General features: G+C 41.7%; 1 protein-coding gene across 1 annotated transcript in view; it reads right to left on the bottom strand.

The window, feature by feature from the left end:
• JAKMIP3 (Janus kinase and microtubule interacting protein 3) overlaps positions 1–23,118 on the bottom strand; it is a 108,699-nt gene that overhangs the window by 36,550 nt on the left and 49,031 nt on the right. Inside the window, exons 2-4 of the mRNA XM_035138580.2 lie at positions 13,958–14,247; positions 7,537–7,769; positions 2,265–2,762 (exon numbers count right to left, since the gene is read on the bottom strand). Of these exons, the coding sequence (XP_034994471.2) occupies positions 2,265–2,762; positions 7,537–7,671 (633 nt within the window). The 5' untranslated portion in view covers positions 7,672–7,769; positions 13,958–14,247. The remainder of the gene's footprint in view (positions 1–2,264; positions 2,763–7,536; positions 7,770–13,957; positions 14,248–23,118) is intronic.

Genomic DNA, 23,118 nt, shown 5'->3' with positions numbered 1-23,118 from the left:
ACTGTGCCCGGGATTCTTTGAGGAAAAGATTAAGCTTGAATGTGCTTTCAATGAGCAGTGTGCACACAAGTTGCATGATATCTCCAAACAGAAAAAGAGCATTCAACATATTTGGCTATGAAGGAAAGATACAATCCTGGTCACAGTTCTCCCTTTGGTATAGGATCCCAATGTTCCTGAGCCCCACAAATTGGACAAAATTGGATTTAGCATGACTAGACTTAACTTATCAAGCATACATTCTATTACATGTAAAGTTATGCATTTTACTTTGGAAAAGAAAGTATCCATTCTGGATATTGCATATTTCAGAATAGGTCCTATTACTGTGAAAAAGCAGATCATTTAATATGAAACTGAAGGTACATTTGTCATTGTCATCCTTATCGTGGAAAACAGCAAAATGCTCCCTGAGCATAATAAATCCGCTGAAGTTATACATCAAGAATTAATCTACTATGAATAATTAGCTGCTGCAACTAGTCTCCCACTAATGGTGTTAGAAAGCATTAGGTGTGGCTTTCATTGTGATCACAGGAGTGTTAAACATAAATTCACACATAGTAACATGTAGATGTGGTGCAGGAGCAGGAAAAACACAAGTCTACACAAAGGCCTTGCTCTCTAAATGCCTGGTAACCGCCTAATAACTGGAAAAAAATCAAACAACTGTCGAAATAGAAAATCAAAAGCTATCATACATAGTCGGAGCTATCCAATGAGAATTTAAATCATCTCTTGAGTGGCTTTATATGCAAAATACAGCCGTTTATAATACAAATATGTTATCCTGGAAATGAAACTGTGTGCAGGTCACCTTATATGTTGTGTATTTTCCTGCATGGAAAGCACTTCTGTCTGGGAAATACTGCGCAACTCAAATCGTATATGATGAGGCCAAATGGAGACATTTACGTATGAAAACAGGCTAAGAAACCATGACTAGATGCAGGCTAAAGGTAATTGCTTTATACGTGTTTTTTTTATAAAAAAAAACCACCCTGCTGAAATGGCATACATGTATATTCAGCGGTGTAAGTCCAAGAGGCTGTAATCCAATAATATGATGATGATGATGATGATGATGATGATGGTGATGATGATGATGATGATAACAATAATTTATTATTTATACCCCACCCATCATCTGGCTGGGTTTCCCCAGCCACTCTGGGCGGCTTCTAACCAAACATTAAAAACAATACAGCAAACATTAAAACGTCCCTAAACAGGGCCGCCTTCAGTTGTCTTTTAAAAGTAAAATAGTTGCTTATTGCCTTGACATCTGCTGGGAGGGTGTTCCACTGGGCAGGCGCCACTACTGAGAAGGCCTTCTGTCTGGTTCCCTGTAACCTCACTTCTCGCAATGAGGGAACCACCAGAAGGCCCTTGGTGCTGGATCTCAGTGTCCGGGCAGAACGATGGGGGTGGAGACACTCCTTCAGGTATACTGGGCTGAGGCCGTTTAGGGCTTTAAAGGTCAGCACCAACACTGCACACTTATCTAAGTTCCATTAGATTCAGTGTGAGTTACTTCCAAGCAGGCATGCCTAGAATTGTACTGTAAAACAAGGGTTTAAATCATTGGCCTCCTACACATGGCGTTGAGCTTTGATCACTTTGTCATATTTGAAGTTTTGCCTATACCCCTTTCCCTAGAAAAAGGTTGATAGTAACAATTAGATCACCATATACTTCTACAATCATCAGAAGTCTTTTATGTCTCAGTAACAATACAGCATTGTGAAAAGGTAAGTAGAGATGCACAGCAATTTGCAAAGCTGGTTGTGACCTGGAAAAGAAACATCATCTCCTTCCTCCTAATTTACCCTTTACCAGCAGAAAGACAAGGCGGTATTTGGATTCTAGCACATAACTATTTTTCTAGCTTTAAAACTTTTTTTTTTAAAGAACAACCTACTGCCCACTAACCAGTCCTGATGTGAAGTTGATTCCTGGTGGAACTAAAATGATCATTTAAACAGATGGCATGGCAAGAAACCAAGAGACAGCCTGGATCAAAACCTTGCACCCTGTTAATTTACAGCACAGCAGTTCTTTGAGAGACAACCTCCTCCTAGACATTTTCATTAGTGCTGGATAAACCTCAGAAGGATCAGAAAGTCTGTATGGATTTGTAGCCCCAATGCAGGATGCTTCATCACAGTGAATTTGAACTGTTTATTAGCAAAAACACAGAAAGAGCATTCATTCCCTTCCCCTTGATGCTGAAAACCACCAGAATGATTGAAATTTGCACATACCAATCTGCGAATTTCCCTCTCACACTCTCTCTTTATCCTGGTAATCTCTTCTTGGTGAAGGTGATATACACTTCGTATCTCTGCTGCTTTGATTTTGTCGGCTTGCACGACTACAGATAAAGCTTCTTCCACTTGTTTTTTAGCCCCCTTAAGCTCCAAAATTTCCTGTTGCATTTTGGTTTTCTCACCCTCAAATCCCTTCTTGGCCTCCTCCTTTGCTTCGCAGAAGAGCATCGTCTTAACCTTATCAGGCGTCCCATCCCGGACAACATTGAGTAAGGCCTGAAGTCTCTGAATTTCATTATCTTTGATTTTTATGACTCTAAGAAGCTCAGCTTCATGCTGTCTTAAAAGTCCCTCGCGAACAGCTTGGAGCTCCTTCATTTTTTCTTCATGAAGTTTGGCCTTGAGCTCCGTTACTGTCACTGTGTTTTTGCGCTGTTCGTGTTCTTTGATCAGCTTCACTTCCTGATTTTTCTCCCTCTCCAATTTGCTGACCTAGAAGAAAAAGAAAGTATCACACGGCATGTTTAAGGTGGATTTTATAACCTAGCAATAAATGTTGGAGGACATATTTAAGACAGCTGTTGGGAAATCATCAAGTGTTTTTTCATTATCACCAATTAAGGGTTAAAAAGAGATGTAAGATTAAATGAGTGAGTTTGTCTGGGTTTTTTCTTCTCTGTTAGCAACATCAGCTATTCAGGGTGTGGGGGGGGCACAAGCTAGATCAGAACCATGGTGCATGGGAAGGAGGGGTTAATCCTGTTCCCCATGTTAGAATCCCACCGAAAGTTAGAGTTGCTCATAGTCCTGGCAATGCACCATGTCAGGGGTGGATAATGGAAGATGGAGTCCTCCCATTACAAGTTTCTCCATCCCTCTGAAAAACTCCATCTCTTACTGAATCCTGGGCTCATTTGCCATCGGACACTGGACACACTGGGAATACTGGGAAGATGTAGACAAAGGGACGGAAGAAAAATACCTCCCTTTCTCTTCTACAGTGACTTATTCATTAAAATGAGGGCCCATCCATACCTTGGCTTAATATGGATTCTTTGTGCCTTCCTTAATTTCTTCTTGTCCATGTGGCATTCACCTCCAACTACAGTGGTACCTCTGGTTAAGAACTTAATTCGTTCTGGAGGTCTGTTCTTAACCTGAGGTACCACTTTAGCTAATGGGGCGTCCCGCTGCCGCCGTGGCATGATTTCTGTTCTCATCCTGAAGCAAAGTTCTTAACCTGAGGTACTATTTCTGGGTTAGCGGAGTCTGTAACCTGAAGCGTCTGTAACCCGAGGTACCACTGTACTGCCCCCCCTTCCAAAAATCTTGAGATCTCAATATGCAATTGATGTAGCTCTCCTTTTCAGATTTTCAAGGCATAGAGAATCCCTGGATTTAATGAGCAGACAGTGTGGGACAACAGTAGCTGGAAGAGAACACTGCATGGACAGTGGGGAATTAAAGGGGGCCCTTTATTGCACTAATAAACGTTAATAAGGACAGGAATATTCACAATACCAAAGTTTCTCAACAGCTGTCTGCACGCTTCTCCTTGATGATACACAAGTACCATGTCTAAATGTCGGTTGCATACGTAGTATTTTTGCACTTTTTGGTAATGTGCTAATTCATACACAGGAGTGTCGACACAGACAGGCCTGACAATAATTCAAACAAACCAATCCACACACCCATTTAAATTAGCTGACAAAACGAGTTTTGGTGTGGCAGGATTAGTCCTCCTTCTCAAAAGTTTTAAAATAATTCATAGATCTTCTTGCTTTCCTGCCTACCCTTTATAGTGAAAGCAAAACAACTAGAGTCTGTCTGAACCAACCTCCTGCCAATTTCTAACGCAAAAGTCAGAGACTCGGCTCATTTCAGGTTTCACGCAAGCACAGTTTTTGCACTGGTCTTTTAACTTTCGCCCGGTTGCTTTTTTTGAGTTCTTCAAGGCAACAATTCCAGCTAAAAGCATCGCCTGCTGGCAAAAGTAAGAAGCTTGTGAGTTTAGCAGAGTTTTGAAAAGCAAAGACTGTCAATGTGCTATCCCCATTTTCCACCTCAGTGCCCCATTACTTAACAGTGGCCATGTTTCTTGGCTCTTAGATACTCAGCTATTATTACACAACTGATCCAACAGATGTTGTTTCAGTTACTTCCTGGGCTCTTTCATTCAGCATTCATCCTAACCGGGTTGCACAAAGCAACTGGATTGCACAAAACTCTTCTTCTACTCGGTGGTTAGACTCAGTCCAGTTACACTGAGCATTCATCCTGATTTGCTTACAGGGTTCTTATATGTCTTCCTGTTAATCATTCATTAATCCCACATTATTCATTCATCCCTCATTTTTCGGCATGTTTCTCCATCACTTTCCTAACTTCAAAAGGTTGGGGGGGTTGGTTTTTTGTTTTTAAACAAAAGAGTGAATGGATTGAACTAGGGCAACAAAGTATTTTATTCCACTTTAATTGCACAAGCCTAAATTTCCAGTATGTGCTTAAATCCCTCCCACAAAATAGGGGGAGTCTGGAGGCACCCCCAGTTACTAAAGTGGTTTTATTAAATGGGGACTTAATATTGTAAAGGGTCATTCAGGTATCACAATTGATAGCAGTTTTTCTTTTCTTTTTTACTGACTGAATCCCGCATCCTCCCTGTTAGATCTGGATGAAGTGTGTGTAGGGGGGTATAGCCTGGCATTTTGATGCCAGTGATGTTGTGTGCATGATACAAAAAAACAAGCTGCATGTAAGCGGATCACCCACCCACAGGAAACACAACAGCAGTTTGCTGGGTGGGGTGCAGCAGCTAAACTACCTTCCCAGAAGGCGGCCCACTGGGAGGGCAAGATGGCAGGGAGCCTGGCATGGTGTAAACACACTCGCAGAGCCAATCCAGTAATTCTGCTAGTACATTTGCACCACATTGACCTCCCCGCCCCTTTGATCCTTTATCTTCTCCTTTCTGCTAAGCAACAGGGACCAACCTGCTAGGAAGCTAGTGCTGTGGCTCCAACGCCACGCCCCCCAGAAAACTGCTTCTCAAGATTCCACCACCTCTAAATGACTTGATACCCATCAGGAAGCCCCTTAAAACTAACATGTTACAAATTTTCTTAGCTACCAAATTAAATTTAAAAATCCCCAAAGCATTTTCAGAGTAGTGGTGCAGCAATAAAATCTTCCAGCCCCTTTGCAAAGCTAAGCAGGCTCTGGTGTGGTTTCAAACTGGATGAGAGACTGTGTTTTGAGATTCCTGCATTGCACAGGGTTGGACTAGACTGCCCTAGGTATTCCCTCTATGATTCTAAAACAGCTTTGTGCTTTCTCAGTGGTTTTTAAGATGTTAATTAAGCAGCGTTGGAAGTAAAGAATAAATAAAAATGACCTGCAAACATACACTGTTGAACAATATCCGAATAGCCTTCTTTTAATGATGCCTTCCCAGGAATGAAACTGCTGCTGTACAAGCAATTCAATAATGCAATACTTCCGGGCTTGTTTTCCGATGTGTGATTTACACAAGAATTTTGGAGTAACACTAAATCTTCTAATTAGAAATGAATTACAAGGAGATGCCATCCATTCAGAACCCTCGGCTGCAATTGCTTGTCTGCAGCTGATATTAGCAACATGCTGGGCACGTCTAACATTAGCATACTGCTTATATTTCATTGCTGACTGCTTAGTTTGCAGTGCAAGCTGCTTATGTTGCCTGGGATGGATTGGTAACATCAAATAAAATCAATACTAAAGTCTGGACTGGCTTGCATTTGTGGGTTATAACCATCATACCTGGAATGAAGCTTTTAAAAATGGTGTGGACTTATATAGAAGAAGAAACAGTGGAAATTGTGTGTGTATATACAGTATACACACATATATCTGTGATTCTATGAATGACCTGAGTGCCTAGATAGGAAAATGTGGAAATATGTGGTCCTTAAGGCCTGTTAGCCAGTGCAGTTGGCTCAATATTGGCTCAATAGCTGGCATCCATCTGTCTCAGGAGACATTAGAGGAGTGTCCCTTTGGAGTTGAAGTCAAACTGTTGCAGTTGCACCATGCAATTTCCCCCTCCATGCCTCTCCCATGCCTCATCATCAAAATCTGCTCCAGAGGATTGAGGGGCCCTTCAGAGAAGATTTTTTAGGGTGTACAGAGAAGAATTTGATGGTGCACAAGGAGAGTACGGGGGTGGCCCATTCCGCAAACAGAACTCCATGCACAAACCTATCTATTTTTATATTTTTATATTGTTGTATTTGGATTACATTAGAATAACTTGGGATATTTACTTACAGCCACTAGTAAGCATAAACTTTCACAGCCATATATTTCTGTCTATCCTACATTTATGTAATTCAATTTATAGTTTAACATTTAAATAATCAACGTATCTGAATTTAAGTACATTAAGAGCCATTTATGTAACATTGCCTGTGACATCTGTTCATCATCAGTAGAGTTCTCCAGCAATGTCAACATGAAATTCAGTAGGTTTGCCCTGAGTAGTACTTAATTGGCTGCAACCCTGTTTTCAAGCAAAGCGAAGTGTAGACAAAATATAATTTGTCTTCCGATTTGGTAGATTACTCTAAAAGCCAATGCAGGCTCCAGCTGTCACCCACAAAGTAACCAAAGATTAATTTAATTTTCACATTAAAAAGCTAGATTGTGCTCAAAAGAAATTGCCAGATCAGCTTGTTTAATGTGTACTGCATATGGATTTATGCCATCGTCCCCCCACCCCTTCTTGGCAGTTTTGCTTCTTAGTGTATGGTACATGCTGACAATACAGCTGCTTTGGCCTCCATAGGGGACCAATTAGAGAAGTCTCTAAATAATGCATCAAAACCCGCATTCGTATGAAGACAAGATCTAAAACAACCTTCAGGCTTCATTCCACTAGAGTATATTAAGAGGAGGACCCTTGTTTAATGTTTGCAGCATCTTCTTTTTTCATGATCAACTCCTCAATTTACAGATCCAAGGCTTATGTTCCATTGCAATGAAGGACCTAATCTATTAATACACATGGTATCTTTCAGAAGTGCATTTTCTTATTAAAACACACACATGTACTGTGATGAGGTGTACCAAATTGCATGGTGTGGTGTGTTTTTTCCTGGCACAGGAAGAGAGCTATGGGATGGCTATGCCTCCTGATTCGCCATCACATTGTAAGTGGGTGTGTTTAGGAAACAGGATGGCTTTTGTTTTGATTAGCAGTGGTGGGGGGGAAAAAGATGCACACCTTACTCTTTTCTTGCTGGAGCTCTATTTGAATATCTGTTAGTTTTGCCCTGAGCTCTTCATTAGCAGCTTGCAAGGCAGCTAAGGCATCCGGTCTTTCTCCTTTAGCTCGAAAGCTGGCACCCTTCTTTGACATCGTGAGACGGCGTGGCAAGAGGGGCAGAATCCCAAGCAGAGAGGACCTCCTGCTCTTGCCTATTCCTTGATTCTGCTCCACAACATTTTCTTATTCATCTGCAAAATAAGAGAAAGACCAACAGTTGGGAGTCCCATCATTAGTCTGTGGAAAATACAAGGTGTTTCAGCTGGAGAGGGACCAAAGCACTTAAGAAAGAAGCCCCTTTTAAGGGATTATGCATCTTCTATTTACTTCCTTATTGGTAGCAATACATCTTCAACTAGAGCAGGGGTGGCCAACTCTCAAGAGGCTGCAATCTACTTTCAGAATTAAAATCTGGCAGTGGTTTTTTTTTTTTTGTTCAGTTCAAAGCTGTTGAGCTTTTTATAGGAGGAAAGCCCCATCACTATGGATCAAAACAGCAGCACAGAGAAAGCTCCGTCTTCCCTACATACAACAATGGAGGGCGGGGTGAGGGGGTGGGGCAGGAGTCACTTTTAGCCACGCTAAGGAAAGGGAGCCAGAGATCGAACACAATCTACCAAAACCTCGTGGGGATCTACCAGTAGATCACGATCGACCTCTTGGACCTCCCTTTCCTAGAGCAACTTTGCAGATACTTCCTATATTTCATCCTAAGTTGGAGCTACATCACATAAAGCCTTACAAAATTCAAAGACTAATTCAAAGACTAATGCCCTCCTACTAGAGGTCAAAGAGAACAACAATTACCAGACCTTTAGAAGGCATCTCAAGGCAGCCCTGTTTAGGGAAGCTTTTAATGTTTGATGGATTTCTGTATTTTAGAATTTCTGTTTTTTTGGAAGCCGCCCAGAGTGGCTGGGGGACCCCGGCCAGATGGGTGGGGTATAAATAATAAATTATTATTATTATTATTATTATTATTATTATTATTATTATTATTATTATTAAAACACAGCATTGATTACATATCAAGTGGGTGATAAAATATTTGTTGTTGTTGTTTAGTCGTTTAGTCGTGTCTGACTCTTCGTGACCCCATGGACCATAGCACGCCAGGCACTCCTGTCTTGCACTGCCTCCCGCAGTTTGGTCAAACTCATGTTCGTAGCTTCGAGAACACTGTCCAACCATCTTGTCCTCTGACGTCCCCTTCTCCTAGTGCCCTCAATCTTTCCCAACATCAGGGTCTTTTCCAAGGATTCTTCTCTTCTCATGAGGTGGCCAAAGTATTGGAGCCTCAGCTTCACGATCTGTCCTTCCAGGGAGCACTCAGGGCTGATTTCCTTAAGAATGGATAGGTTTGATCTTCTTGCAGTCCATGGGACTCTCAAGAGTCTCCTCCAGCACCATAATTCAAAAGCATCAATTCTTCGGCGATCAGCCTTCTTGATGGTCCAGCTCTCACTTCCATACATCACTACTGGGAAAACCATAGCTTTAACTATACGGACCTTTGTCGGCAAGGTGGTGTCTCTGCTTTTTAAGATGCTGTCTAGGTTTGTCATTGCTTTTCTCCCAAGAAGCAGGCGTCTTTTAATTTCGTGACTGCTGTCACCATCTGCAGTGATCAAGGAGCCCAAGAAGGTAAAATCTCTCACTGCCTCCATTTCTTCCCCTTCTATTTGCCAGGAGGTGATGGGACCAGTGGCCATGACCTTGGTTTTTTTGATGTTGAGCTTCAGACCATATTTTGCGCTCTCCTCTTTCACCCTCATTAAAAGGTTCTTTAATTCCTCCTTGCTTTCTGCCATCAAGGTTGTGTCATCTGCATATCTGAGGTTGTTGATATTTCTTCCGGAAATCTTAATTCCGGTTTGGGATTCATCTAGTCCAGCCTTTCGCATGATGAATTCTGCATATAAGTTAAATAAGCAGGGAGACAATATACAACCTTGTCGTACTCCTTTCCCAATTTTGAACCACTCAGTTGTTCCATATCCAGTTCTAACTGTAGCTTCTTGTCCCACATAGAGATTTCTCAGGAGACAGATGAGGTGATCAGGCACTCCCATTTCTTTAAGAACGTGCCATAGTTTGCTGTGGTCGACACAGTCAAAGGCTTTTGCATAGTCAATGAAGCAGAAGTAGACGTTTTTCTGGAACTCTCTAGCTTTCTCCATAATCCAGCGCATGTTTGCTATTTGGTCTCTGGTTCCTCTGCCCTTTCGAAATCCAGCTTGCACTTCTGGGAGTTCTCAGTCCACATACTGCCTAAGCCTGCCTTGTAGAATTTTAAGCATAACCTTGCTAGCGTGTGAAATGAGCGCAATTGTGCGGTAGTTGGAGCATTCTTTGGCACTGCCCTTCTTTGGAATTGGGATGTAGACTGATCTTCTCCAATCCTCTGGCCATTGCTGAGTTTTCCAAACTTGCTGGCATATTGGGTGTAGCACCTTAACAGCATCATCTTTTAAAATTTTAAATAGTTCGGCTGGAATATCATCACTTCCACTGGCCTTGTTATTAGCAGTGCTTTCTAAGGCCCATTTGACTTCACTCTGCAAGATGTCTGGCTCAAGGTCAGCAACCACACTACCTGGGGTGTACGAAACCACCATGTCTTTCTGGTATAATTCCTCTGTGTATTCTTGCCACCTCTTCTTGATGTCTTCTGCTTCTGTTAGGTCCTTACCACTTTTGTCCTTGATTATGGTAATCTTTGTACGAAATGTTCCTTTCATATCTCCAATTTTCTTGAACAGATCTCTGGTTTTCCCCATTCTATTGTTTTCCTCTATTTCTTTGCATTGCTCATTTAAGAAGACCCTCTTGTCTCTCCTTGCTGTTTTTTGGAAATCTGCATTCAGTTTCCTGTATCTTTCCCTATCTCCCTTGCATTTTGCTTGCCTCCTCTCCTCCGCTATTTGTAAGGCCTCGTTGGACAGCCATTTTGCTTTCTTGCATTTCCTTTTCCTTGGGATGGTTTTCGTTGCTGCCTCCTGTATAATGTTACGAGCCTCCATCCATAGTTCTTCAGGCACTCTGTCCACCAAATCTAAATCCTTAAACCTGTTCCTCACTTCCACTGTGTATTCATAAGGGATTTGATTCAGATTGTATCTTACTGGCCCAGTGGTTTTTCCTACTTTCTTCAGTTTAAGCTAGAATTTTGCTATAAGAAGCTGATGATCTGAGTTACAGTCAGCTCCAGGTCTTGTTTTTGCTGATTGTATAGAGCTTCTCCATCTTTGGCTGCAGAGAATATAATCAATCTGATTTCGATGCTGCCCATTTGGTGATATCCATGTGTAGAGTCGTCTCTTGTGTTGTTGGAAGAGAGTGTTTGTGATGACCAGCTTGTTCTCATGACAGAACTCTATTAGCCTTTGCCCTGCTTCATTTTGAACTCCAAGGCCAAACTTGCCAGTTGTTCCTTTTATCTCTTGATTCCCTACTTTAGCATTCCAATCCCCTGTAATGAGAAGAACATCCTTCTTTGGTGTCATTTCTAGAAGGTGTTGTAGGTCTTCATAGAATTGGTCAATTTCACTTTCTTCAGCTCCGGTAGTTGGTGCATAAACTTGGATTACTGTGATGTTAAAAGGTCTGCCTTGGATTCGTATCGAGATCATTCTATCATTTTTGAGATTGCATCCCATTACAGCTTTTGCCACTCTCTTGTTGACTATGAGGGCCACTCCATTTCTACTACAGGATTCTTGCCCACAGTAGTAGATATGATACTCACCCGAACTGAATTCGCCCATTCCCTTCCATTTTAGTTCACTGATGCCCAGGATGTCGATATTTATTCTTGTCATCTCATTTTTGACCACATCCAGCTTACCTCCATTCATGGTTCTTACATTCCAGGTTCCTATGCAATATTTTTCTTTACAGCATCGGACTTTCCTTTCGCTTCCAGGCATATCTGCAACTGAGCGTCCTTTCGGCTTTGGCCCAGCCGCTTCATCAGCTCTGAATCTACTTGTACTTGTCCTCCGCTCTTCCTCAGTAGCATGTTGGACGCCTTCCGACCTGAGGGGCTCATCTTCCAGCGTCATAACTTTTATATGCCTGTTGTCTTTGTCCATGGAGTTTTCTTGGCAGGGATACTGGAGTGGCTTGCCAGTTCCTTCTCCAGGTGGATCACGTTTAGTCAAAACTCTCCACTATGACCTGTCCATCTTGGGTGGCCCTGCATGGCATAGCTCATAGCTTCTCTGAGTTATTCAAGCCCCTTCGCCACGACAAGGCATTGATCCATGAAGGGGTGATAAAATATATGCTGGTTCAAAACCTCAACCCCTTTCCCAAAGACTGGGAGGAGTAGCTTCAGCTGCCAATGAAAGGTCAGCAATTTCAGCTTTTGTGTGTTTTAGAAAACATGGCGGCACCACATAGAAGGTCCAACCATACATTAGACCATATGAGATACTCTAAAGAGGCATTGCAGTTATCTGGTGAAGTGCAAGCTGCCCTCTTCATCCCTATTCTGGTATGTTTCTTAATTGGTTGAGGGGAAAAGCTTATCCACCCATTTCCAAGCCCTAAAAGCCTCGGCCCAGTATACCTGAAGGAGCATCTCCACCCCCATCGTTCAGCCCAGACATTGAGGTCCAGCGCCAAGGGCCTTCTGGAGGTTCTCGCAGCTACAGGGAACCAGGCAGAGGGCCTTCTCGGTAGTGGCACCCACCCTGTAGAATGCCCTCCCATCAGATGTCAAGGAAATAAATCTGACTTTTAGAAGACCTCTGAAGGCAGCCCTGTTTAGGAAAGTTTTTAATGTTTGATGTTTTATCGCTTTTTGTTATTATTAATAATATTCTGTTGGGAGCCGCCCAGAGTGTCTGGGAAACCCAGCCAGATGGGTGTGGTATAAATAAATTATTATTATTATTATTATTATTATTATTATTCATTTTAAAATATATCATCATCATCAACCTTCCCTCCAAAGAGTTCAACACACTTATCTGTCTCTCTATTTGATTCTCACAACAATCCTGTGAGGTAATTTACTCTGAGGGATAGTGACTGGCCCAAGGTCACCCGCTGGGCTTCATGGCCGAGTAGGAATTTGAATCCTGTTGTCCCAGGTCCTTGTCCAACACTAACTTGTATGGGAAATGAATAGAAAAATGAACTGCAGGATGAGTTTGGGGGTGCAGCAGAAGGTCTGTGCGAATGCTTCATGACAAACCCAAATCATTATCCCCTTTTCCACCCCAGCAAGATGACATCTCATCACCTCACCACTGGCCAGGCATTCAAAACTTCTGGGAGTGACTCCATAAAATATCTGACCACCTGGTCATAAAGAGTAGGAGTCACAGGCTTGCTTCTCTGCACATTCACATTCTCCAAAATCACATATCAAGCCATATTATAATATACGAGCTATGTGAATTACCGCAATATTGGTTGGTGCATTAGCTGTGATTCCCCCCCCCCCCCACACACACAAATACATACACATTATTGATTTCTCATCAGTTTATGACAGGATAGATTTAAACCATTGATTTAAATCAAGGCGATTTAAATCATTGATTAAAAGTATTTAATTCACCAGTGGGGAAAAGCTGTTTAAAATCACTAACTCAAATCAAGCTTCCATTGAAGCCTATATTTATTGAACATATGTGCATACCAATCAATTGTGATAACAATTCAAACTGAGTTGTTTATAGGCGAAATTGTGCCTTTACAGTTCAGCCCATAAGCCACTTTCACTATAACAACAGGCAGACCCAGAGACAAAGGAGCATTTGTGAAACTAAGATCTGTTTGGCTCTCTCTGTGATACATATGCAGGACAGGGAGTATGAGCATTTAAGACAAAATACTTTCCCAGAAGCATTGACTGTTAGTTAGAACACATCTGCACTATACATTTAAAGTAGTATCATACCACTTTAAACAGTCATGACACCTCCCCAAGAATCCTGGGAACTGTAGTTTGTTAAGGAGGCTGCTGTGAGTTGTTAAAATGACCTTTATGTTCCTCACAGAGCTACAATTCCTGGGTGGTTTAACAGTCATTCCCTCTTCCCAGGGAATTCTGCCAAGGTGAATGTCTCCACTTTTTTTGAAAGACAATCATCATGCAATTTTCATTTCTCAGGAACATCAAAACATCCATTACACTCATGTTTGCAATTGCTAGCTCTCTCCAATAAAGTTTCATCGAGACCATTCTTGCAGAAGCATGGTAAGAAAGACACAAAGAACTGGAAGATGGTGGGGATAACCTCCAGTGGTCTTCAAGTTTATGAGAATTTCAGGAATGAAAATACAGTTTTTACTTTATGAGTTGGAATTCCACATGGACCACACACCGAAAGGCTTTCTTCTTTCTAAGCAAGCTGCTATTTACCTTGCCTTCTGATGGGAAGAAAATCCCTCTGCTGCACAATCTGTCAGCAAAACACCAGCATGTGACCAGATTCCTTTCTCATGGCCACTAATTACACTTCAGGGTTTTTTTTTTTAATAGAGGGAACACTCTTCAATTCATAGCAACATAAAGGATGTCGGGAAAGGCCATTCAGAATGTCAGATTATATCCAGCCATGATGATCCATTAATAGGTCAGAGAGATGCGGCTTCCTTCTGTGCTGTTTAATTGCATGCCCCAGCTTAAATCTCTAGGCTCCTGTGTTCTTCCTTGAAAAAGCAAAGCAAAACAAAACAACCACATGTTACAAAATTTGCCCAGAATAACTCAATTGCACTCAGTGTCTGCTTTCCCTGCACACATTTGAAATTGGATGGAACATTCCCCTTTTCCTAAACAATGTTTGGCCCTGCTTATGGGCTTCCCAAAGGCTGGCTACTCTTGGAATCAGGACCCAGGATTAGCTAGTCTGACCTTTGCTTCCCTCCTTTGTGGAGGAAAAAGAGGAGCAAGCGGTGGAGATTTATGATGTCACAATCTCTTAATGTACCACTGCTCAAGTAATGCAGGGATGATAGGGGCACAGAAACAAGCAAGCAGGCAGGCATTGCTTGTTAAAAAGCAGCATCAGTCTAACATCCTGAATTGCAAAACTAGCTCTTCAGTAGCCAAATCCACACGGTTACAACACTTCACCCACACACTGTCACTCAGGCTGGAGAAATTGCTGACAGCCTCATCTGCTCTCAAAATGCATCCCAGGTTCTTGACAATTCAAATAGGTCATCTGCTGCCCATCAACTGATATTCAGTGCCCATCACTGGGAACTACCAGGCCGTGACAAACTTTAGAGAGAAAGCATGGCTTTCAGCTGTATTTAAAGGACAAGCTGCCCCTTGACTTGCTAAGCATACTGACATTTTTATGCGTATGCTTCCTGTTATCTTGTTTCCTCCAAAGAGATGATGCAATGAAACCAAAACAAAGCAGATTCTGACTAAACATTCAGAAAAACTTCCTTTTTTTTTCTTTATTCATTTTCCATTTTACATATTACATCTATACAAGTCATACCTTAGTCTTACACAGACTTCCTGACTTATCTTCCATTGGCATCCTATTTCATATTCTTAGTTTGCTACATCTCCTTATATCATTCGGAAAAACTTTCAGGAAGAGCTGTTTGGCAGTGAAGTGGACTCTTATGAGAAGTGGTGGGCTCTCCTTCCTTGGAGGTTTTTAAGCAGAGGTTGGATGGCCACCTGCCATGTATGATCAAGTTGAAATTCCTGCATTGCAGGGGGTTGGATCCCTTCCAATTTTAAGATTCTATTAGTCTATGATTCTATATGAAAAACTGGATTCCTCCCCCAGAACCACAGTGAGAAATGTGCTTTTCCAGGTTCATGGGAATATGAATTTTAGACTTGGATTAGAATGGATGATATTGTAATGAGAAGGTCTGGGGCTCCTTGGAATAAGACAATGGATGTAAAATAAGCTTTGCAGGTGTAATGTTCAGGTTCTTGCCTTCTCTACAACCATGAGCAGGGTCTTGTTTGTGCTACTAGGATCCTCCTTGTCCTTTCAGTCTAGTGTTAAGTCCTGGGATAGACTGACCTGCTATTAAACCATGGCTTTCTGAAACACTAGCTTGGACCAATGAATAGATAGATATCCCTTACAAACATTACAGATGCTTCCTCAAAAAGCCAGGCCCTGAATCTTCGACCTATGCAGGAAGGCTTAACCATTGTCAAGAAAAAACTGACAATAAGATATACAATGATGTGCATTCTAGGTGCATCCAGATGAGCACAGAATGCAGGAAACCCAATACCTAACAATCCCCATTGTTTAATGCTTGAAAGCTTCTGGCCTGGAGAACATGTGAATGCGAATTTGTTATACTCAATAAAGATGAACGTAAAATGGATTTCTTTTCCTGCCTGTTCATACCGGTACGCACAATTACAGTGACAAGAAAGTCAATGTTAAGAGGGTATTATGAAGCTGAGAAACATGTTAACTGTATAATGAGATTTTCCACTAAGGAAATTGGCTTCTCCTATCATTCGCTAAGCAGCAAGCCTGGCTGGTGAGTGGGTGGGGGGATGGACTCCTACAGAAAGATTAATATGGAACTCTTTAATTAGGCCTTTTGCAAAGAAATGGAATATAATGAGAGAATACATGGATATCACGATGTACAATACCTGCTGATGTATAATATAATATAATATAATATAATATAATATAATATAATATAATAATATGATTTAAGACTGCATGCATTGGGCTTCCACAATCCCCCCCATAAAACACCCCCTCTGTTAATTAGAAGTAAACCCATAAAGCTGCATTGTCCTGGTTCTCAAGAATCAAGATATGCATATAATATTCATTTACTTATTTATTACATCCTCATCCCATCGTTCTTCCAAGAAGCGCAAGGCGGAGTACATGGTTCTGTCCCTCTACATTTTATCCTCACAACAACCCTGTGAGGTAGGTTCGGCTGCAAGACTGTGAGCTTCATGCCTGAGCAGGCCTGGTCTGCCAGGTCCTGGTCCAACACTCCAACCATCACACTCAACACTGGTTCTGAATATTTGAGTTAATAGGTAGTAGTTTACATCCACAATTGCACAGTAATGCTGAAACTAGGAAACAGAACCCTAAAGATAAAAGTAAATGCACAGGAGTCAATCAAATGTCCTCAACAGACTCACTCATCCAGGTACTGATTCTACTAAGAGGCAGCTCGGCAATATTAGCAACTGTTACTCTAAGAGAATGTTTATCTTGCCAGCTGTAGGACTGGAAAAATAGGAGAGTGACAAAAAAAAAACTTAGGAGGAAGAAAAAGTGAAGCTATTTGCTAATCTCATATCACTGTAATTTGGGACACTGTGATGATGTCAACATTGTGACATCACAATGTTGACATCAGAATTGGGGCATGAAGAAAACAGTTTGTTTCAATATAATTTTTATTTATTGGGTTTTAGAATGAATACTATTATAATATTAATCCATAGTCTTTTGTCATCCTGGAGAGTTTTTCTTCTTTTCTTTAATTAATCCATTGGCACAAGTTAACAAACCACCTGAGGTCTTGTCATTTCTACATTGCATTGCTTTTAAGAAAAATACCTTGTGACACTTGTGGATTTTCATTGCTGCTGACGACTTTGAGGTGCTCCTGTCTGTACAAGCAAACAGGCCAATGTATTGTCCGAACTGGATCAGAAACCTGCACTTTTGCAGACAGTGATGGTCCAACCCTCCCATTAGGTAGACTGAGGAGGCTACCTTATGCAGCTGGTTTTGCATGTCATGAAAGGGTAGTAAATTGTTAGTAGTTTTATTCATTGTGACTGGTTGTTGTTTTTTACTAAGAGAGCTCAAGAGGTACTTGCAAAACTTTCTGCTTCAGGTGCCAAATTAACTAGGCTGGCCTTCACTTCTTTGGGTGATACCTAACACTACTGTTCAGGTTTTGCAGATAATGTCCACTCACACAATGGAACTTGTTCCACAATGGAATGGACTGTCTCACTAGAGTGGTGCATGCTCTAGTTATCTCTCGCTTGGACTACTGCAATGTGCTCTATGTGGGGCTACCTTTGAAGGTGATCCAGAAACTACAACTAATCTAGAATGTGGCAGCTAGACTGCTGACTGGGAGCAGCCACCAAGACCATATAACACCGGTCTTGAAAGACCTACATTGGCTCCCAGTATGTTTCTGAGCACAATTCAAAGTGTTGGTGCTGACCTTTAAAGCCCTAAACGGCCTCAGTCCAGTACACCGGAAGAAGCATCTCCACCCCCATCATTCTGCCCAGACACTGAGGTCCAGCGCCGAGGGCCTTCTGGCAGTTCCCTCGCTGCGAGAAGCCAAGTTACAGGGAACCAGGCAGAGGGCCTTCTCGGTAGTGGCACCCGCCCTGTGGAATGCCCTCCCACCAGATGTCAAAGAGAAAAACAACTACCAGACTTTTAGAAGACATCTGAAGGCAGGCCTGTTTAGGGAAGCTTTTAATGTTTAACAGACTATTGTATTTTAATATTTTGTTGGAAGCCGCCCAGAGTGGCTGGGGAAACCCAGCCAGATGGGCGGGATATAAATAATAAATTATTATTATTACCCCTCCTCTCCCCATAGTCCTCATGCACCCTCAAAATCTTCTCCAGGGCAAACTCCAGAGCAGAACTTGAGGGCACATGGGACTGGAAAGGGAAGTCCTGTTTACCTAGCACTGGATGCAACCCTTTGCGTCTTGGCCAGGAGGGGAGGCACATTTCATCTGCTGCTCCACTGTCAATTTCAAAATGTCTTGGGTTAGCTCTGGCAGACACTTTGCAAAGAAAAGGAAGGAAAAGAAACTGTGCCATCAGACATGGCTTCTGGTTTATCTGATGCCAAACCAAGAAAGGATTGATCTCCCTTCACTTGCCAAGCTCAATCAATAATTCTGGAACAGACCCCAAATCAGTAACTCTGGATGTTGACACGAGAAAAACCGCACCAAAACATGTTCCCAGATTGTGGCATGGGAGTATTCAGCATTGTCATCCATAGAAGATACAGAGAAAGAATTGGAGGAAAATGAGAAAGTATTTGGCAGGCATCTTTCTGATAGGGGAGATGTAGTTTTATGCATACAGGGGAAAGCATTGTTGGAAGCTATGAAAGAGTTGGTGTTTTCTTGTTTCTTCCCCCTGCATCACTTTGTTTTCTCTCCTTCAAACCTCAGCTTTGTTATATATGAAGAATGAGAGTGGTGTTTGCGCTCATGAGGTCTGCGCTCATAGATGATTAATCAAAGCCATCTGGACACTGGTGGACACATGCCAGTTATAGAAGAATATCGCTCCCAGGTGCCACATGCCAGAGACTTGCCATGACTAAACTCCAGAAATGTATAGCAAGACTTCTCTTGAGAAGTTTTTCATTGACAAACCTAGCCTATATAGACCCAGACAATGAAGAGACCACCACAGGCAAACTATTAGTAGCCCAATTTCGTTTCTCTGCTATCTCAATTTCCACTTATAATTCGTTTTACAAAAATAAGAATGAGTCATGCAAGGGAGGGGGGCCTAGCCAGCCATCAGTATTACCCCTTAGGACATTCAAACAAAACAGTACATTTCTCAGCAACAGGGAAAATACATTATGTATATGATAATGCCTCTCACATTGTGTCAAAGATGGTGGCATGAATAATGCATCACCCAGCACTGCCTTGAGTCAGATGCACTCTTTTTGCCACCTGCCTTTAAATGGAGATCAATCCCTTCCTGCAGATCCGTCAAGGCATTTCCCAAGCCCATTTTGTGCAATAGCCCCGCCAAATGACAAAGGTGTTATATCCCGTCTGCAGGGGAGGAATAACCTTAATAGGAGGCAGACATAGCTATTATATTTGCTCTTCTTTCAAAGGCATCGGTCCAATATATATTTACTTGGTTCTCAGTTCCCACTGAAGTGAAACTTTACAAACTGGTGCCTGAGTTTGCTTTCTCCCTTCCCTCCTATTTTCCCTTCTGATTTGTCTTCTAGATCATAAGCCTACAGACCAGGGTTGTATCTCTGCAGTAGTTTATCTCAAAGTTTCAAAATGTCTAAACGCTTATCCCATTTATAAATTTAAAATTTACTGTTGTACAATGTTTTAAATGTTTGTTTTCCTTCTGGGAGTGTACCCACAAGTGTGTTTTATAAGCTGGTCTCTGACCGTAATAATTTATCTATCTATCACAGACAAGGAGCGTCTTTTTGCTCATCTTGTAAGCTACTACTAAAGAGCAGGGTGGAAATGTTTTAAATCAAACACACCACACACACACACACGAAGCTTACTTCTGAGTAAACATGCACATAGGATGGCATTGTAAAACAAGGCTAGATGTGTGTTCTGCATCAAGAAAGGGAATTCCTCAACTTCCATGAATGAAATAAAAATTATGGAAGTTGGAGCAAAGTACAGAGGCGGGAAAAGGAAATCAACATTCAAGTGAAAGGCCTGAGTGTCAGATGCATAAATCTACACTCAAATATTTATCTGACTATTCATATTCTACCCCTAATTCAAAGACTTTGAGGCAGGTACCAACAAGTTGCGTAATTTGGTGGCATCTAACTTCAAAAACCCCAACTACCTCTCCCAGCAGCTTCATGTAAAGGTTGAATAGCTTGGCTTAGGGACAGAATACAACCCTAAGAGACCCACTGCAGACAGTTAAGGGAGAAGTTGTATGACTGTAAACAGTAAGTGAGATCAGGAAAGGGGTATTTTGCAGGAGCTTTTAATGGGGAGCAATAGCAAATGATCATAGAACTATGTCTACTTGAAGAGTTTCTTTCATGCCAGGAAGAAAAGAACATTATGGTATAATGGCAAATTGCCATTTCAGACATGCTGCTATGCTTGTGAATGCTGTGCAGAGCCATTGTGATGTTGCTTGCAGAGTGTTTGAGTCACACCAGGGAGAAGTGGCTGCAAATCTCCCATTCAGCTGAAAAGCTCATTGGATGGCTTTGAGCCAGTTCACCATCCCTTGACTTCATCTATATAAATTTGCATAACCCAACATATGTCAGCTTTGTAAAAGTTGGTAAACAAGCCTGATGAATAAATAAATATCTCCCCTCACTCTGCAGTTGTCTTTTACCTAGGATCTCCTTTGCCAGGAATTTGCATAATATTCTAAGAATATGACGTTTCCTCACATAAGGCATCCAGAACGACATTCTGCCAAGAATGGAATAGTGTCATGCACTAGTCCACTGCATGCCGCCCATTTAAAAATCGTTCCCTCAACTCTGTCACCATTTGAATTGTAAATTAGATTTATCTGGCTCAAACTGAGTGAAAAATCAATACCCATCTGATTAATGGATTTCACCATCAAGAAGATCTCCTGAAGCAGCAGAGCTGATACCTGGTGGGGATTGTGCAGAACACAAATGGGAGAAAGCAACATTGTTGGGTATAAGGTCTGAGTTAATGAGAAGCCTCCTTTTGTAGCTTTACCGTAACAACCACAACCAACCTGTACTTGCTCACACATATAAAAGGCATCATTTGTTATTGCAAGTTATCAAGCGGTGAACAAGACAACTCCTTAAAAGTTAGATAAGTGTGTGTGCTTTTTACAATTTACAAAATATCATGTTTGTGAGCATTCTATGAGAACATAGCAACTCAGCCAATAAAAAAGGACTTTACCAACAGATTCATTAATAGCTAACATGTATTTTACCTCAAGGATTGTCCTTCCCCATTTTATTTTCTTCAAAATAACAAAAAAGGCAAATCTGTGTGCTCTTTAATATCTGATAACTATAGCAGGCTTCCCAAAGTGGCATTTCCCATGTGTGTATGTGTGGATTAGCAATCAGGGGGTATGTCTGAGAAAGAAATCAGGAATATATATTTGAGCAAATATACCAATTGCTTTACTTCTGGAGCTGCCGTTAGATGTCCCGAGTTCAAGTGAAACTTAACAGGCTGTGATGCTTACCATAGCTGCCAAGTTATCCCTTTTTTAAGGGATTTTCCCTTATGCTGAATAGGCTTCCTCACAAGAAAAGGGAAAACTTGGCAGCTATGATGCTTACTAAAAGAAAGGACACATGTACCTACTATCCATAATTTCTCTGCCCCGGTCCCTGATAAATCACTGCTTTGAGGGGCAGAATGTCTTGATGAATTTCTATTAGTGCAAGCTGCTAGATGTGTTGTACTTTTTCAGGATTTATCTCTCTCCCCAATGCATAGTCAAATCAATCCATCTTGCCTCTACTATAGCTAAACATTTATGAATGACCACATTACAGTTGCACACTTCAGCCAGCTGGGATACATTTTCTATTTTTGGCACTTTGTTCTCAGTTATACATTAATATTGTGCTTCTTCTATTTTAATGCGTACTATACATCCAATAACTTTCTGTAAAAGGGTTCTGAAAAGTGGTTTGCAAATACTTGAAATAAATAACCAAACAAGAATCGAAAGTATCATGGTCTAACGAGCTGCTAGAAATGCTTACATGCGTAACAAAACAATTGGAAATTCTGCTTTGGGAGTGCAGAAAAACTCACTGACTGCGCTGCCTCCCTTATCTAAGGCTTTCTTAAGACAACGTAATTGACAATCAATCTGTCCTGATGAAAGTCTGGTCAAAGTTTTTGTTTGGGATTAGCACATGCCCAGCAACAGATTGAGAAAGCACGTGCTTGATCCTGAATGACCTGAATTTCCACCAAAAAGATAAATAAATCCCCAGCTGTTCTTTTCAAAATCTACTCAAATTTGAAGAACTGCAAATAAATTCTTGACCCTTCTGGAAAACACTTAAATGCAAAATAATTTGAAACAAAGCAAAAGAACTTACAGCCTTGCAAGTTCCTGTGTATCTGATGAGCAGAATCAGGGCAGGGGACACCTATTGTGGCTTGCCTTGGTCTTTGATGGCACCAGTCTCCAGGGCCTTATCCTTCCCACTTTAGTAGCTCAGCAGCAGCAGCAGCAGCAGCAGTGCCTGCTGACAGGCACCCTGAGGCAATAAGTATGTACTAAGTTTGCTTCTAGAGACACAAATCCTCCCCCATTGCTCAATCACATGTGCAGAATATGTATAGTCCATAAGAGGGACACGGGTAGCGCTGTGGGTTAAACCACAGAGCCTAGGGCTTGCCGATCAGAAGGTCGGCGGTTCGAATCCCTGTGAAGGGGTGAGCTCCTGTTGTTCGGCCCCTGGTCTTGCCAACCTAACAATTTGAAAGCATGAAGTGCAAGTAGATAAATAGGTACCACTCCGGAGGGAAGGTAACTGGCGTTTCCATGTGCTGCTCTGGTTCGCCAGAAGCAGCTTAGTCATGCTGGCCACATGACCTGGAAGCTGTACGCTGGCTCCCTCGGCCAGTAAAGCAAGATGAGTGCCGCAACTCCAGAGTCATCCGTGACTGGACCTAACGGTCAGGGGTCCCTTTACCTTTATACTTCATAAGAAGCCAAAGTTAGCTAAAGGATGGATATTGGAATGGCATCTTACATGCATGATTAACAGAGAGAATGACAGTCATGTGGCACCTCAAAGACAGGCAGATGTATTGAGACATAA

This window comes from Zootoca vivipara, chromosome 5 (assembly GCF_963506605.1).
Source record: "Zootoca vivipara chromosome 5, rZooViv1.1, whole genome shotgun sequence".
NCBI lineage: Eukaryota > Metazoa > Chordata > Lepidosauria > Squamata > Lacertidae > Zootoca > Zootoca vivipara.
This window is presented reverse-complemented; position numbering and strand designations above follow the sequence as displayed.